Genomic DNA, 17,906 nt, shown 5'->3' on the forward strand with positions numbered 1-17,906 from the left:
TCAGGTAAATGACTCATGACCGGTATAAGGTGTGTGTGTGAGGTGCAATACTGGGTTGGCAAGGAGAGGGTTAAATTCCTCCCTGCAGAAACATGTGAGAATGTGGCTGGAGCCGTAAATTGAATAAGGGATGATTAATGAGATTTTGTGAATATTCATAAATATCCCTTCAACATTTTACCTGGACACTGTCTTTGGTAAACAATAAGTGGTTTAATATACTACATAATATAAAATATAAGATTCAAGTTAAAAATATTTTCAAAGTATGCATGTTTAGTGGAATACTCCACAGAGGACAAATATTATTATTATTTTGTTCTGTAACCTGTCACCAAAGATGGTATACAGGTGCAAAACAATATTGCTCGGAGTACTATGGAATATTGGTGGCTGGTATCTTACAGAAAAGAAGCTGTAGTTGATGTTTAATGTGTTATGTAATACATCCAGAACAACTTCAGATCAACAGCACAAGCACAGACCAATGTTCCTCAACAAACACAATCAATTAGTCAGTTTCCTTTAACTCTATGTGAGTTTCTATAGCTGGGTCACCTTTGCCAGCTGCAGTTATTGAATAAAACCTGTGGAAAATAGGGAAAGAATATTTTAACATAGTATTTTGGCTACTTCCCGCTGAATTACCTTCTTTCACCATCCCTCGCGGTACCCTGATGCACCCTGAGTTCTTCCTCATTTTGCTTGTTGGCTTCACATAAACCCTATCACTGTCCTTTTTGAGAATAGTCACATCTGCCTTTGCTCTATTTATGAATTTGTTTATTTATTTACTTGATATTCATATTTTTCCAGTTCAGTAATACAACCAAAATTAGTATTAGTATCCCAAAAAAGTACAAGAAACAAATTGACATAATAAAACAGGGCCAGTGATAATGTTCTTAGAGCAATAGGAGGTAAGAAAATTCATATTTAAAATCTTTAAAAAGGATAATGCTAACATCAACTAGTTTTTTCAGTGGATTTTCAAAGCTAGTAATGCAACTAATGATTGGACTTTCGGTACTAATTTGTATCACTAGTGCTAATAAGATAGTCCTGTTCTGTGGTAAACCTGTTAACTCCAAATAGCATGAAAAATGTATTTACAACAAGTTAAATGATAATGATGACACAGACTAAAATTGTATATTGTTATATTGAAAACAACAGTTGTCAATATTCTAAGGTCCAACAGTTTTCTGAGTGAAACCACAAGATCAAACTATTTTTTAACTAGAAAAAAAAAGAAAAAAAGAAAATAGGCATACAATACCTGGACTTGCACAATCTCCTTTTTCTCATGGCTCGGAAACAACTTGCTTTAGCACAGACTCTTTTGCAATCAATAACTTGGTATATCATAGGGTTGTACATAGCTGCTGATTTTGCCAGCAGGGTGGGCACCACAGACACAGGAATAGGAACAGAGTCAGGCTGTCCAAATGCAGACCATACTGACACAACAGAATAGGGGATCCAGGCTATCAGGAATCCTGCACAGATCAACATTGCCACCTGGTGGATAAACAGAAAATGGCAGACACTAAAACACAACTGTAAAGATCGATCCGTACATAATAAACAGGACATGCGTTGATATTACAGCAATTAAATTGTAGTACTGTATTCATAATGGTGACAGTACATTTTTGGCAATACTACTCATTTGAATTGACATTTACTACAGATTAAAAAGAATAGGGAGAAACAGTGGCCCACTTACCTTGGTTAGTTTCATTTCCAGAGCATGATTGTTCTGATTTCTGGTGTCAAAGTGGGCAACTTCATTTGCAGATGCTTTGACTTTCTTAATGATTTGTGCATATGAAAACACAATTACTGCTGTAGGAAATATGAGGCAGAAGAACAGAATGGACAACACAAAGCTCTGCCCAGCCACTGATGCTTGTGCAAGCCACCAGTCCAAAGTGCAAGATGTGCCAAAGGGTTCAGGAGCATAGTTTCCCCATCCTATTAAAGGCATGGTGGCCCAAAATCCTGCATAAAACCAGATGAACCCCAAGCAGGCAAAAGCATGGTGCCTTGTAAACCAGGTACCTAAAAGCAGTATTTCAGGAAAGGAAAGAACAGAGAATGAACTTTATGGATGTGTTTCTACTGTGCTTCTTTATTCAAATAATAATAAAAAAAACTGCTAAAACAATTATCTATTATTTAAAATGCATTAATTCCTGACATGTGGACCCCGCCCCCGGTTTATTTTTCTATGGCTACTCAAGAACATGAATGACCCCAATCCATTCAGTGATCTGTTTATCTAAACACAGAATATGCATAACCTTTCAATTGATTATAGAAAAAACACTTTTATCCCAAATAACTGGAGCAGGGCATTTTCCTATAATCAGATTATTCAGACAATCAAATTATAACTGTGGAACACTTTATATTACATTCCACATAAAGAAACCTCCAAAAACATCATAACTGTATTGTAAATACCACACTAAACAGATCAAGGACTAAACTGTTGCAACTGGTTTATTTCCCACCACCTGAGTGTTGATCCATTCTTTTTCCAGCATTAAAAATAACCCTGTATAACTGGGAGCATTCCCAGTAAAAGTGTTGACTATCAGGTCCTTACCATATCTTAAGTGGCAGATTTTGAAGTATCTCTCCAGACTGACTGTAGTCATCGTAATTAAGCTTCCAACGCCAAAGAAAAACCCTGCCCATCCATACCATCGACAACCTGCCCATCCGAACATCCAGCGATGTGCAAAACAGGACACTGTAAAGAACGGTTTGCCTGTAACTGCAAAAATGAACAAAAAGCTTAAAACAATTATCTTCAATTCGTATATAATTCATGCTAATCAACATCTTGTTGCATCTTAATTAAGAACATACCACATTATTCTTTGAAACTGTCAGTGCTTAACATCTGTCTCATGCATACGCAAACAAAATAATTACGTCTGAAAAGTATTACATTTCTAATCAAGTAAAGAAAGGATATATGTAAGCAATAACCAGGCATTGTGCTATAACAGATTCTACTTCCACTACTGGTCATAGGCAATGACTTTTGGTTTAGTCAGCGAGTGCTTTAGGAAATTTTATGAAACCTTATTAATCAATACAGGCCTTAATCCCTGCTAAGGACGTCGATTGTTCGTATCAACCAATCAAATTGATTTATGGGATGTTAGTATCCTCGTAAAATATAATATTTGCTTATGTAATTTATCTTTTACTGCTTGATGAAAGAAAATCTGTGTTCTTCTAGATCTAGTACACGCCGTCTGAAATAATACACACACACACACACACACACAGTGCCTTGCAAAAATATTCAGACCCTTGACCAATTCTCTCACATTACTGAATTACAAATAGTACATTGAAATTTCGTTCTGTTTCATATTTTATTTTTAAACACTGAAACTCAGAATCAATTATTGTAAAGTGACATTGGTTTTATGTTGGGAAATATTTTTAAGAAAAATAAAAAACTGAAATATCTTGCTTGCATAAGTATTCAACCCCTGTGCTGTGGAAGCTCCCAGTTTGCACCGATGAAAGAAATTGCCCTAACAAGGACACAAGTACCTTACCATTGGCCTCCACCTGTGAACCATTCAAGTTGCTGTCACATTTTCTGGATAAAAACCCCACTATTGAAGGATAATTGGTAAGGCTGTGAATCTGAAGGAAAATGAAGACCAAAGAGCATTCTACAGAAGTTAGAGATAAAGTAATACAAAAACATAGATTAGGGAAAGGATACAAAATAATATCCAGGTGTTTGGATATCCCAGTGAGCACAGTTGGATCAATAATCAGGACGTGGAAGCTGCATCACACCACCCAGGCACTGCCAAGAAAAGGCCGTCCCTCAAATCTCAGCTCTCAAACAAGAAGGAGACTTGTGAGAGAAGCCACAGAGGGGCCAACAATCACTTTGAAGGAGCTACAGAGTTCATTGTCTGGAAGTGGAGTAATGGTGCGCCAGTCAACCATATCAAGAGCTCTGCATAACACTGGCCTGTATGGGAGGGTGGCAAGAATGAAGCCGTTACTCAAAAAGTACCATCTGAAAGCACGTCTGGAGTTTGCCAGAAAGCATGAGAGTGACCCAGCTGCGATGTGGAAAAAGGTTTTGTGGTCAGATGAGACCAAAATAGAGCTTTTTGGCCAAAACTCAAAGCGTTATGTGTGGCGCAAACCTAACACTGCCCAAGCCTCAAGACACACCATCCCTACAGTGAAGTATGGTGGTAGCAGCATCATGCTGTGGGGATGCTTCTCATCAGCAGGGACTGGGCATCTTGTTATAATTGAAGGAAGAATGGATGGAGCAAAAGACAGCAAAATACTGCAAGAGAATCTGCTTAAGTCCGCTAAAAAATTGAAGCTTGGGAGGAAATTCACCTTTTAGCAGGACAACGATCCCAAGCATAAGGCCAAAGCAACATTGGAGTGGCTCAAAAACAAAAAGGTGAATGTCCTACAGTGGCCAAGCCAAAGTCCTGATCTCAATCCCATTGAGAATCTGTGGCACTATTTGAAAATTGCGGTCCACAAGCGTCGTCCAACCAACCTGAACAACCTGGAGCAAATCTGCCAAGAAGAATGGGCCAAAATCACTCCGACACTGTGTACAAAGCTGGTACATACTTACCCCAAAAGACTTAAAGCTGTTATTGCAGCGAAAGGTGGCTCTACCAAATATTAATGTGTGGGGGTTGAATACTTATGCAAGCAAGATATTTCAGTTTTTTATTTTTCTTAAAAATATTTCCCAGCATAAAACCAATGTCACCTTACAATAATTGATTTTGAGTTTAAGTGTTTTAAAATAAAATATCGAACAGAACGAAATTTCAATGTACCATTTGTAATTCAGTAATATGAGAGAATTGGTCAGGGGTCTGAATACTTTTGCAAGGCACTGTATATATATATATATATATATATATATATATATATATATATATATATATATATACACACACACACACACACACACACACACACACACACACACACACACACACACACACACACACACAGTGACTCTCAAAAGTATTCACCCCCCTTGGACTTTTCCACATTTTATTGTGTTACAACATGGAATCAAAATGGATTTAATTAGGAGTTTTTGCCACTGATTATATATATATATATATATATATATATATATATATATATATATATATATATATATATATATATATATATATATATATGCATGCAAGATATATATATGGTAGCTTAAAAAGTGAAATGTACACAAATACATGAACATGCACTTATGTACTGTACTAGTTTTATATATATATATAAGTAATAACTATATAATAAGTACATAATAAATAATAATAAATAATAATAATAATAATAATAATTCTCGGTGCCTATGCTACTGGTCCTTCCCCTCTAATTTGTATCTGCACACATTCTCCTCTACCATACACAGCCAATCTAATCTAACATTTTCTAGACACCAGGGTCTGATGATTACCTTACTTGTTTATGATAACCTGAAGAAACTTGTTTTTCAACTTTTCAAAAGCACCACTTTAGTACTGTCCAATACCAACAAGGCTGAGGTGCAAGAAGAGACAGCTGCGGAATATTATAAAGATGTTGCCAGTTGTTTTCAACATGTACAACAGGGTAAAACACAGTGCAAGTTCTGCCACGAGATGATTGGTGAGAAAACAATGATTGAAAAGGGGACCCAACAAGTGGAGCAGTTAGAAATTGCAACCTTGAAATTGAAGAGACCATCACTAAACATTGCTGCTGAGGATAAGATGCTTCTAGAAGAAGTGACGTAGATGCTGAAGCCATTTCAGGAAGCAACCACAACTCTCTCTGGGGCAAAGTATCCTACAGCATCTCGCATTGTGCCCACAGTGGTTGGAATTCGTACAGCACTTGGCAAAATTGAAGTGAAGTCTGAACCTGGATCGAAGATGAATGACTGCCTTTTGAGTTAGATCTCAAAAAGGTTATCAAGCTTCGAGAATGACCTTCAACAGTCAGCAAAAAGAAGCTATTCTAAAAGGTTTGTTTGTTGCATGTGAACCTCCTGAAAGGGATCCGGTTTCATCCAAAAGAGCACGTCCATGTGGCAGTAAGAGCAGCTGCCAGCTTTCTGACAGCAGCACAGAAGATGATGATGATGACTTTGCAGGATCTGCATTAGACAATAAGTTGAAGGTGTATACAGCTGAGAAGAGAGAGCCTTTGGACTCAAGTCCTTTGTTAGCACAGCTGACACTTTGTGTGCCTGCAACTTCAGTGGAGAGTGAAAGACTGTTCTCCAAAGCAGGGGATTTACTTACTGACCGAAAAACAGGGCTAAGTTCCGCAAATGTTGAACAACTAATGTTTCTGAATCGAAATTAATCTTTGAGCCAGGACTCAAAATAAATTAGATTTTTCAGGAATTTCCTTGGCATAATTAAACAAAACATTTGCCAATCAAGGCTTTTATATTACTTTCAGCTCTTAAACAATTTGAGATGCCAAGTTAAAACAAAAGTTTGAAATCTAAAAGTTGTTTTTAGCTAAAGGGACAAAAAAGGGTCAATGGCGATGATACTGTTAATTTGTTGAATACACTATGTAACACAATTTTTGTTCCTGGGTAGTAAGTGTTATTTCCTAATTGCTTATGCCTCAAAAGTATAGAAAATGGCTATTATTGGCTATTATTTACTGTATTTACAGTATAATCGTAAATCTCGAAAAACTACTCACTTCTAAATCTTTTGTAGTCATTTTTGTATTACCTTAGTATAAATACATGTTAATTTGGATTCATATATTGTTTTTTTCTGACTTTATGTGAACGAGAAGACACGCATTTGCCCGTTTTCCCACTGGAAATAGTGATTTTTTGAAATATCACTGTCCTGGTCACAAAAGCAAAGTTTGTGGGGAATAATAGCCATTTTCTATACTTTTCAGGCATAAGCAATTAGGAAATAACACTTACTACCCAGGAGCAAAAAAAAAAAAAAAAAATCTATTATACGGTGATGTCAGCCAAAAGATTGGTAAAAAAGAAATAAAAGAATAAAACATTAAAATCAGATTCACGCTCATCTCTTTTACTGAGGAACACAAAAACATTCAAATTTTAAATAATATGTAGCATTGGCTACCTACTGCAGCGCAATAAAGGTGCTGTCTGCCACACTTAATTGCATGGTAGCTTCCTGGCCAGGCAATCGAATAGTTCTCAATAATTAGACAGAAAGATATGGGTGTTCTATGAAATTAGCCAAGCCTTTTAAATTACATTGTCATAGAAAATTATTCCACTGATCGAACACTTCAATAAGCGTTGTTTAGCGTCAATATGCACGTTACCACTTACATCGAACAACCAACATTCTGGTAAATGAGAGTACAAAACAATTCACAAGGATATTGTACTCCAAATATGTAGTAGTTTGATGAAAAATAGCATTCTGTTAAATGTAAATTAAAAAATGTAGGAACTTCATTTTTTCCAAAGAAAATCACACTTTGGCTATGACAAACATCACAAAGACCAACTGAATAGATATATTTACTTATTGCAGCATGGTCTTGTGGCACTTGGAGTTACACAGGACTTCTAAAGCTTTACAACAGGACATCTAAAGCTTCTAAAAGTGAGACATCCGGTCATCAGCCAAAGACACTTGGTTATTCTTGAGATTTACCAGTAAATGTCCAAAGTAAAGTGTTATTATGTTTATTGCAGACATTTAATGCTTCGGTAAATGTTGAGATTTACCAGTAAATCTTCAGATTTGCCAATGTTCAGACTTTTACCGTAAAATAAACACCACTCCCCTCACCCTATTTTTATTTTTAAATAACAATGTTTATAGATTAGGAGAAATAAGCAATCAAAGAGTAAAAATCACCCTGTTCTTGTAAAATAAGCAAAATACAATAAATGAAGACACATCGCTGCATTTCAGAAACTCTGAATACTTGAAGCGATTGAGACAACCAAGGAAATGTGACTTCAGCTATGTAAAAAAAAATGTGTGCAGATAATAGTTACCTGAAATCCCTAAATCAAAGACGGCTAAATTCACTGTCATGAGCTCTGGCGGCTTTAACTTTGTCTTCCGTTTCCAGGACATGACAATGACATAACCATTCCCAACAACTGACAAGATCCCTACAAAAGAAAGGGGGAAAAATCAATACGTGTAATCACAGGAAAAACACACACTTGAAATGTCTACAGCCCTTCTTTCACAATAGACGTCAACAGATGGCTCAATGTCACTGACAACCTGTTTTCTTGTGAATGTTCAGTAGAAAGCCATTTCTATACAATGGAATGTAAAACTATTACATCCCAAAAGTAGACAAACCAAAATCACAAATGGCCAAAATGGTTTAATAGATCAATTAAAAAATATATTATATATTCAGAGAAAAAAGGCACTTTACACAGAACAAAGTACACAGAAAGAGTACTTGGAACTGCAAACGCAGTCAAAAAGGAAGTTAGAAAGGCCAAAAGACAGATAGAAATTAACATTGCCAAGGGGGTTAAAACCAATTCCAAAAAGTTTTTCCAATATTACAACAGCAAAAGAACATTCAAGGAGGAAGTCAAATGTCCAGAGAAACAAATGACAAAACCATAGATGAAAAGCAAAAAAATAGCAAATATATTAAATGATTACTTTTCGCAGGTTTTTACAAAGGAGGATGCGGACAACATGTCCCACATGTCAACCTGTTCCTATCCAGTTTTAAATAACTTTAGCATAACAGAGGCAGAAGTGTTAAAGGGACTAGGAGCTCTTAAAATAAACAAACCCCCTGGGCTGGACGAGATCCTCCCAATAGTACTCAAAGAAATGGAAGAAGTTATTTACAAACCGCTAACCAAGATCATGCAACAGTCTTTTTGCTCGCCTCCATGATAAATAAACTCAACATGATTAAAAGTCGCCACCGAACACTTACAGTATTATAAGAACATTTTATATGCATACAAACGTGTGAAGGTGAAAATGTACATTGTACATAAAGTGTGGGGGGAGTCTGACAACATTAAATACGTTTAGGCAAATTCCATGTCGACGATTTCGATCACATTCCTAATGCATCGCTGCGTGCCCTTTGTACACCTATTCTGTAACCTATTCTATTAGAAGACACGTGTTAAAAGCTAAGGTCGCATTGCAAAGCCGCAATCACCTAAGAAAACTTAACTGTAATATCTAATATGCTGTTTTCTATACCAAAATGTAAGTTGTGTAATTAAAATAAAATCTACAGTAGAGGTCAGCTGTCATATAATGTACGTTAGAGTCCTGCATCGGGTTGGGTACCCGCGGGTGACCTGCAAAAGCGGGTCAGGTTCGGGTCGGAATGTGAACTTTTTCGCGGTTTGTACTTCGGGTGCGGGTCAACATTTTTTTTTTGTCTGAATTTGAATCACCAAAAACGTTTTCTGATCTTTCAGCATAATCGTCTGTAACCCTTTACCAAATAACGTATTAGAAGGTAAATGTACTGGTATTTCCTGCACTAAAGCAGAAGGCAATTAGAGAGTAATCAGCTGACTAAGCAGTGTTGTTCTCGCTTGTTTGGTCCATCGCAAAATCTTTTTATCACATCTGCTTGGTGATATTACAAATGTTTGTGAACGATGGTTTATATCATGTAGTTCGAGGGGTAAATCAGAAGTGTGGAATTATTTTGGAATCCTAGCGAATTAAAATAATAAACATGTGACTGGATCCGTTGCTTATAAAACCTGTCGTCATGTTTTTGTGAACGACAGCCATAAAACTGGTACATCATCTTTGTGAAAGCACAGGTGTAGCTCCCTTTCAACTGGTGGCACGAAAGGAATACACAGGTATTTTATAGTAAAGTAAGTAGATAGAGTTAATAATGTTACAATGCTAAAACATATCCAGACCGCTAGAGAAAGTTACAATGCTGTATAGCCTATTGTATAAACTCAATCTATGGTTTGGGTCGGGTTGCAGGTGTTATTAAAGCGGGTCGGGTCGCGGGTAAGAAGACGGTGCTGCAGCGGGTTGTGGGTTCGGGTCGGGTACTGTAATAACGGGTCCGGGTCAGGACCTGCGCAGGACTCAAATGTAGGTATGCAGAATTCAAATAGGCTACATTTGCATTGATAATTTCTTGGTAGTAATTTTCTGCAAATAATGGTAAGGTTACAAATGATTAAAACAAGTGAATAAATCTCATTCATAACCACAAGTATAGAAAAGACAAAAATATTTTCATAACTACAAATATTTAATTATCTAGGTTGTCTGTTGAAATTAACTATGGTCCTGTACATTCTCTCTCTCTCTCTCTCTCTCTCTCTCTCTCTCTCTCTCTCTCTCTCTCTTCTGCCAGTCTGTAAAATTTCTGTTTCAAGGTGAGTTATATACTGTTTCATTAATTAAAACCCTCTTTTTCCAAGAGCAAATTAGTTCCTGTTTAATGGTGACAATTAACATGGATTTGCTTTTAAATTCCCACGCAAAGAAAAGAAAAAACAGAAAATGCCAAATGCGGCTTGAAATGCCAAAACCAATGCTACACACAGATTTGTTGATTAACACTGGATTTACCATCATTTACAAACTTTTGAAAATCCTGCCCAATATTACTACAACAAAAAGACAGCATAAAAATAAATTCTTCACAGTTTAAAGGTTCCTGGAAGTACAAATACATGACTGACCGTTTTGATTTGTCAGAAATAATCTGGGGGATATCTGAACACACCGCAGGGAATGTCAAGCCTACTCCATGTTTCAAAATACACACACACACACACCAAAAACAGAACTCTGGAAATGATGAGAACAAATGACAGCAGTGCCATCATGGTTCAACATGTGTATTCTGCTAAAGACCAAGTACTGTATATTCAACTCTGTTCTGAACTCTCTTGCACTTCAACCTTCATGATACTCTTAATTTTCAGAAATGTCAAGCTTTGAGGGATAAATGCCCCAAGTGTTGTAGATGGCTATTGACCCTATGAATTGAATTGAATAGCTTGCGGGCCGTGAAGCATTGCATTTTTTGTAAAATCATTTTAAGATCTACACAAATTAGGTCTTTGAGGCTTTCTTGGTCTACAGTAACAGTTTCTATTCAGAACAGCTTTGATACACCAGCACGGTAGTAAACATGTTGGTGCACCAGATCACAGGAAAATAATCTTCCAATCGAATCTTAAAATACCCATGTGGAGGTTATTTGCCACTGATTGGTACTCAATTATAAACTAAGGGAAGGACACCTTTTCTTGTTTTGAAATCAACATATTAATGAATCAATATATTGAATACCTGACAAAAAAGCAATTCTGAGCAAGAGTAACAAGTAGCAGACCATCCCGAGGGTCTATGCCAGTTTAATGATAAAAATACGACCTTTTATGTACCACATATCTTAATGGGTTTGAAAAGAAATGGGTAAAACACAACAGTATTCTACAGTACTGCTCAATTAGGAGCCATTTATTTTAGCTCATAAATGGACATGGCAAGATAATGTTCCTATACTGATAAATTAACTTGATTTCGTACAATACTGCATTAATTTGCTATTTCTTTAGCTATGATTGGGGATGCACACTGTATGTTGCTAACAACGCATTTGTATTTCAATTGAAACTGTTATGCTGCGCAACAGCTAGATGAAGTATTGACAGGAATGCACAGTTAAAATTATTTCTACAGTGTTAAATGGTTCCCATTATGATGATGTCATGGCTATGATCTTGGTTTCTGTCGGCACAGATTTGCACAACTGGCCCGGAATCTTTTTACCAAATGTGAAAGACAACTCATTTTTACTTTTTCAGGTCTGATCGATTACACAGCTTCATGGAATAAATGGATGCAGGTTGTCTGTACAAAGCACCAGAAGAAAAAAGGAAGATATTGGCAAAACAAAGTATTCACAACTTACCTATAATAATGATGTAGAAAGCAGCTGCAACATCAGCTCCTCTCGATAGCTTGGAGGCAAATGGGTCATCCTTTGGAAGATAATGAGGAACGTAATTATTGTGGGATGATGTGCCGTTATCAGTCAGCTCCATGCTCATGTACAAATAGCTGTCTGGACAAAAAGTTAGTTTGCATTAATATACTTTCAAAAGCAAAGAGTTTTTCAGCATGAATAAAATACTATAGCTGATAAAATAATGCCAGAAATCAAACCTGTGGTATATTGCCATTTACTGTTAAAGTCTTCCCAATTTTGGTTTTCAAAATGAAACGTGGAAAGTGCACACCACTTTTGAACCTGTAACACATATTATCTCAGTGCTATGTCCATGCATTCCTGTTTGTTCATTCTGTGCTTGGTTTGGTGGGGGAAAGAAGTGATTGTCTTGACAGTGGTAACGGTAAGTGGGTTGCAGAGGTGAGGCGACATTGAAATTGGGTTAGACAACCAGAGTAAAAATAACATGAGGAATAAAAAGAAAACAAGCCAAGAGATCTATGTTTAACTGTAGGAATTTTCCAGAATGTTATGGTACATCTGCTGTCTTTGTTTTCTTATGCCAACAAACTATTGTGTATGTACTGTGTCTTTACTACCCTGGTTGTTAGAAGGAATTAGCATGTTACGAAAACAATCCAGTTTTCACTTCCATCCATTATTTGTGGGTGCAATACATTATGAAACTTTTCTTATGGAACATGAAGTTAAGACATTCTGAAGCAAAATTAATACTAATATGTGCTGTTATAATCTTCCTAGAATGATGATAAAATAAAATAAAAAATTGGAGGAGTTTTTTGAGAACAAAAACAAAGCATCCCCGGGTAGAAGGGGATATGTCCTGTCAAATCAAATGGATTGTGAAAATAAAGTAAAATGGAAATGAGAAAAGATTTATTTATCCAGATGTTAAAAACAATGTGGCTCGGAAATGGTTACTTTTTTCTGGACATCCTCTAATGGATTTTGAGAGAATCCTAGAATACAGCTGTTGAAAGACTCTCTGTCCCTCTGTCAAAGTCAACGATCTGTAGCATTGACACAGCCCTTGTTATCAGGCACGTCCAAAAAAGTGGCGACAACAGTGAAGTGACACCTTACCTTAGGAAAAGAATGTTCAATGTAATCACAGACATTACATGATACCCTTTGAAAAGGGCCCAATGTTTCACCCACAAGCAGCGATTTATAAACATATTCCAAATTCCAGCATTATTTATTGAGTGAGAAAAGGACTCACTTATTTTTTAAAATATATAGTTTCAATGAAAATTGAGTTTGCATTTCTTTTTTTTTTTTAAAGTTATGTTTTCCAGATTTGCATAATCACTCCATTATTATGTTCTTCAAAGATTTTCTTGGTGAGGAATGTAAGGGGGGGTCTTGGTATATAGCTATATATTCTAATTATTATCCAATTTAACAATTAGTATTCATTATAGTAAATAAATCCTTCGTGATCACTTCGCATGAGACTGTAAAGGCCGTCGCACACAGCCCAACTCAAGCCGTCCCGACTCATCTCATGTCATCTCAACTGGCTGTACAGAGATGGATGAATTGTAGCAGTGTGCGTGCCCTTAAAACCAAGACTATCCAGATTTCAGTCAACATGTCTTCAGATTTGACGACTGAACATGTTGAATCTTTTTCAGTCGCAGTTTCGTTCAGATGATCAGTCTGTCTGTGTGCGGCGGTTGCTGACCAAGACCGACTGAGACCGATTAGTCATAAGGGTGTCATCCAATGGTGAAGCAGGTTTAAGTGATTTAGCTTATCATGTGACTTGACATTGACAACTTTAGTTCCACTGGTAAAAATACATTAGTCTTGAATTGCTCTGAGTGTCCCAAATTCAAAAATACCAAACGTGCACATTTGAATAGTTTTTTTGTTAGCCGTTTACTAATCAGAATTAAATTATCAATTTACCTTTTTATTATCCATCTACTGGCAGCCTATATTTTCTTATTGCTACCTACAGCAAAAACATGCTTTAATGTAAAGCAGCTTTTTTAATTTTTTTGTTTGTTTTTGTTGTCTGCAAACTATAGTTTTATGGGACTTTGGAACAGAGGCTAGAGGAAGTTCCTGATTGGCTAGGTTCTATCAGATTTGACACCTCCTTTGAAGTGAAGGTGATAAGCAGTGTCCCTTCTGTGTCTGTATGAATTTCAGGAGGATTTTCTTTAAATCAGTGTGTGGCAGAGCAGAGCTCTGCCCTTTATAAATTGGCAGGGATGGGGTTAAATTCACCTACCTGCCTGGGTGTATTGTGTTCAGGTGGCTGGGGTTGATTAGCATAATTAATGATCAATCAGCACCCAGCCACCTGACATAAAAGGAGGCCTCAGCTTCCCATTAGGGAGAGAAGGGAGCTGAGGAACAAGTTGGTGGTTGGTGTATTTTCTCATCCAGTGACGGCATCGCCCAGCCTGGAAACCTTAATTTTTGTAAGTTTTGTTATTTGTGTTTAAATCTTTGTTTTCACCCTTGTGCACTTTTATTTTGCATTTATTTAAAATTAAAGTATTATTTTTTTGAACTGCAGTCTGTCTCTGGGCCTCTATCCACTCGCCAGCCTGTCACATAGTGCTTAACTTTTTAAGGAAATAAAACATGTCACTTCACTCCTAGTTCATACCAGGTCTCTTCTAAATGCTCCTGTAAAAGGTATCTTTATTTTGGTACGAAAGACGTTTGTGTTCAACTCGGGCAATTCCGTGCTTTCATTTAGTTCACTTTAGATATTCTTAATGCTACCATATTTATTAATGATTTGTTTGAGTCAGGATACCTTTATTGCATTCACAGTGGGTCAGTTTCAGACAGACTCTGTCTGGTTCATTTAGATTGAAACAATGTATCAATGTGCTTGCTGTTCACACTTATCTGTGGAAATACTCGGATCGTCTTAAATCATACATCAAATTATTATCCCTTCTCCATGCACTACATGTCAACAGGAATTATCATTGTAAGCTTTTGCATTTTTGTTTTATTAACAAGTTACCGGACAGTATAGTGGTGCATGAAACTATTATTAATGTAATCGATTATTGTGACAAATACCAACACCTAACTCAATAGCTAGCAAGTTGAACAAGTTATCAGCAACAAAAAAATAGCTAAAGTATCTAAAAGGAAGTATTAAATAAGGAATACTCAGCATAGTATCATTCTGAAAAAAAACTGCTAAAGTGATAGCAGCTAAATAATGCACTGAGATCATTAAACATACCACAAATTTATAATTCTAGAAGAAGAAACTGTTCATTTTTAAATTGACCACTTAAGACAAACTACTATATGTTAATTATTGATTTTTGATAATTATTTTTACAATGAAAATTACATTTTGCAGTGGGATGTACTGTCAAATCTTAATAGCCCTAAATAATTATTAAAGACATGAATTATATTTTGTCTCTTCGAGCATATCAGTATGTTCTGGGGATTGATTTCTTCCTTGAGACTAAGCTACTGAAAACAAACGCTCAGAGGGAGTTGATATTGTTGGTATTGCATATAAAGCTCTTGCTAGTTTTGACAGGTAAGGAGTGGAGTCTTTCCTGATTTGTCTTCCACCATGTTAAAGGGTCAGTGATCCCTATTCATCAAAGTGTCTGTTTCAAGTGACATCATTTCACACCAAAAAGCGACTGTTTTCCACAATCCAAAAATTCGCTAAAATCACTCATTTGTCTAATTTGCATGTCGTTGACTATAAAAGTCAGAAAAATGGAAATGATTTGTGATGTCCTTTTGGAGTAAAGAACTATTTTCACAGTCAGATTTACCAAAAGTTTTGATCTCTTCTAAACACCGAAAAAAAACAGACGGGCTGTGGCATTGGCAGATAATGCAAATGCATTTGTGATTATAGCGCTGGCTGCTAATGTAGTTTAACAAGAAAACATTAAAATGTAAATTAACATGAATGAGTATAAAGTGATGTATTATACTTTTTAATAGATAAATATTTCTCTTTTCATCTTGTGTGTAAATCCAGTTGATAATCTGATTATTCAAATCTAAATATTTTAATTTTTCTGTTAATATTTTTCCAACTAAACATAACAACTGGACATGTATCTTCTTTTGTTTTGTAACTTTTGCTGTCAGCTGCAGCTAAATAATGCTTAAGCATCTCTGTGAGGAGAGCTTGCGTGCGGCAGAGAGAGAGAGACTTTTTGACTTTTGAAAGTCCTTTATTCTGTATAATTATTACATTACAAATAATTAAACATACAAAAACGAAAGTCCGGATTTAGATTTGTGCTGAGTGTGGGGTCAATGGAACTAACTTAGCATCTATTGTAAAAGAAAACACAATTAAAAAATAATACACTGTACCTTTGTTAAATCAGTTAAAAAGTTTTGTTTTTTTTCACAGCAGCACAGTGAGCTCCCTCTCCTCATCTACAGAGCACAGTATGTCTCCCATACACCACCTCCTCTGAAAGCCCCAGAGATCATTAACCAGGCTAAAATAGGAGAAATCCACCTTTAGTCTGCTGACCACCAGCACCCTGAACAGCCTGACCACATCAGCTATCCCTGTACCAGATAGACGGCTCTTTCTACTCTTTAAAATGGCCAGTTTAGCCTGGCCTATAATAAAATTAATTAAAACACGTTTCCTTTTTTTTTAAAACTATAAGGGGTTCCAAAAATAAAAAGCTGTTTACTGAAAGCGGCCCCCAGCCCCTGCAGTAACTCTGTGAGGAGCTGAAACAGAGGCTGCAGTCTCACACACTCACTGTATGTGTGAAACAGTCTCCTCCTGCCCACTGAAACTGCACACAGAGCTGATATTCGGGTCTACTCTGTGCAGGAACCTCTCCGTTGCTAAAATGCAGTGGAGAAGCCTCCACGGCAAATCCCCAGTTCTCTTGTCTAGAGGTGGCTTATACCTTCGCAGAGAGACTGTCCCTCCACTTGAAGTCCACCATTCCTTTTAGATCTTTATAAAACATATTTAACACTAAAAACCTACAGCTGTTTGCTGTCTAAGCAGTGGAAGACTCTGCTACAAACTTTGTGAATTTGTAAGAGTTTGCTATATTGCTGTTCCTCCTCTTCTTCCTCACCTACTTGGGGAGACACAAGTAACACTGGGAAGTCCTTTCGCCATCTCCCCCCCTCAGGACTTCTCTTAGCCCCGGAGAGAGACAGCTCCTGACACCAGCCAGCAACTTTTCAACCTGTCTCTCGCTGCGCCAGCCCAGTCAGCTACCCAATTCAGCAGCACTGAGCCAGCGAGAATTCCCAGATGACGTCAAATGGGCCAGTCTGGTCACTCCTGCCCTTCCAAAACTGGCACACAAAGTCTCTGACTGGAGTCGCGGTGTTGGGAACAGAGAGTTAAAGAAAGGTTAAAAGGTTCCTGCATCAGTTTCTGCCCTGTCATCTCCTCCTCTTCTCTCTTCACTCTCAGAGTCTTCCACATTTTAAAAATACTAAGACAAAAACCAGGCAGACCAGAGCTGTTCAGAATGTTGTGGTCAGTTAAAAACATATTTTCCTAACCCCAGACATCCCACTTTGTTGAGGAAAAAAAAATGGCCACTTTCCTCCAGTGAGCCTCCTCCCCAGCGTACAGGAGCCTCTGCACTGTCATCAGCCTAAAAGCTGCTACCCTGCTGGCAATGCTAACTAAACCCTGCCCTCCTTCATCTCGAGGGAGGTAGAGCATGGCTGGCTTCAGCCAGTGCATCCCACCCGAAAAAAAACTCTATGAAGATCTTCTGGATTTCATTAATCAGGCCCTGGGGAGGGTCCAAGCACATGAGCCTATGCCACAGCATAGAGGCCGCCAGGTTATTAATTACAAGAACCCTCCCCCTGAAGGATAACTGAGACAGCAGCCCCCGCCAGCACTGAAGCCGCCCTCTCACCTTGTC

The 17,906-nt window shown here is 37.2% G+C and overlaps 1 protein-coding gene across 1 annotated transcript; it reads right to left on the bottom strand.

Moving 5' to 3' along the window:
* Positions 1–511: 511 nt before the first annotated feature.
* LOC121317732 (opsin-5-like) lies at positions 512–12,164 on the bottom strand. The gene is made up of 6 exons (XM_041253878.1): positions 11,959–12,164; positions 8,048–8,167; positions 2,615–2,785; positions 1,730–2,064; positions 1,280–1,521; positions 512–587 (listed from the first exon to the last, which is right to left on the bottom strand). The coding sequence occupies exons 1-6, from the start codon at positions 12,095–12,097 to the stop codon at positions 512–514; spliced, it is 1,083 nt and encodes a 360-aa protein (XP_041109812.1). The 5' UTR covers positions 12,098–12,164.
* Between the last annotated feature and the right edge of the window lie 5,742 nt (positions 12,165–17,906).

The sequence above is a fragment of the Polyodon spathula genome, chromosome 6 (assembly GCF_017654505.1).
Source record: "Polyodon spathula isolate WHYD16114869_AA chromosome 6, ASM1765450v1, whole genome shotgun sequence".
Taxonomy (NCBI): Eukaryota; Metazoa; Chordata; class Actinopteri; order Acipenseriformes; family Polyodontidae; genus Polyodon; species Polyodon spathula.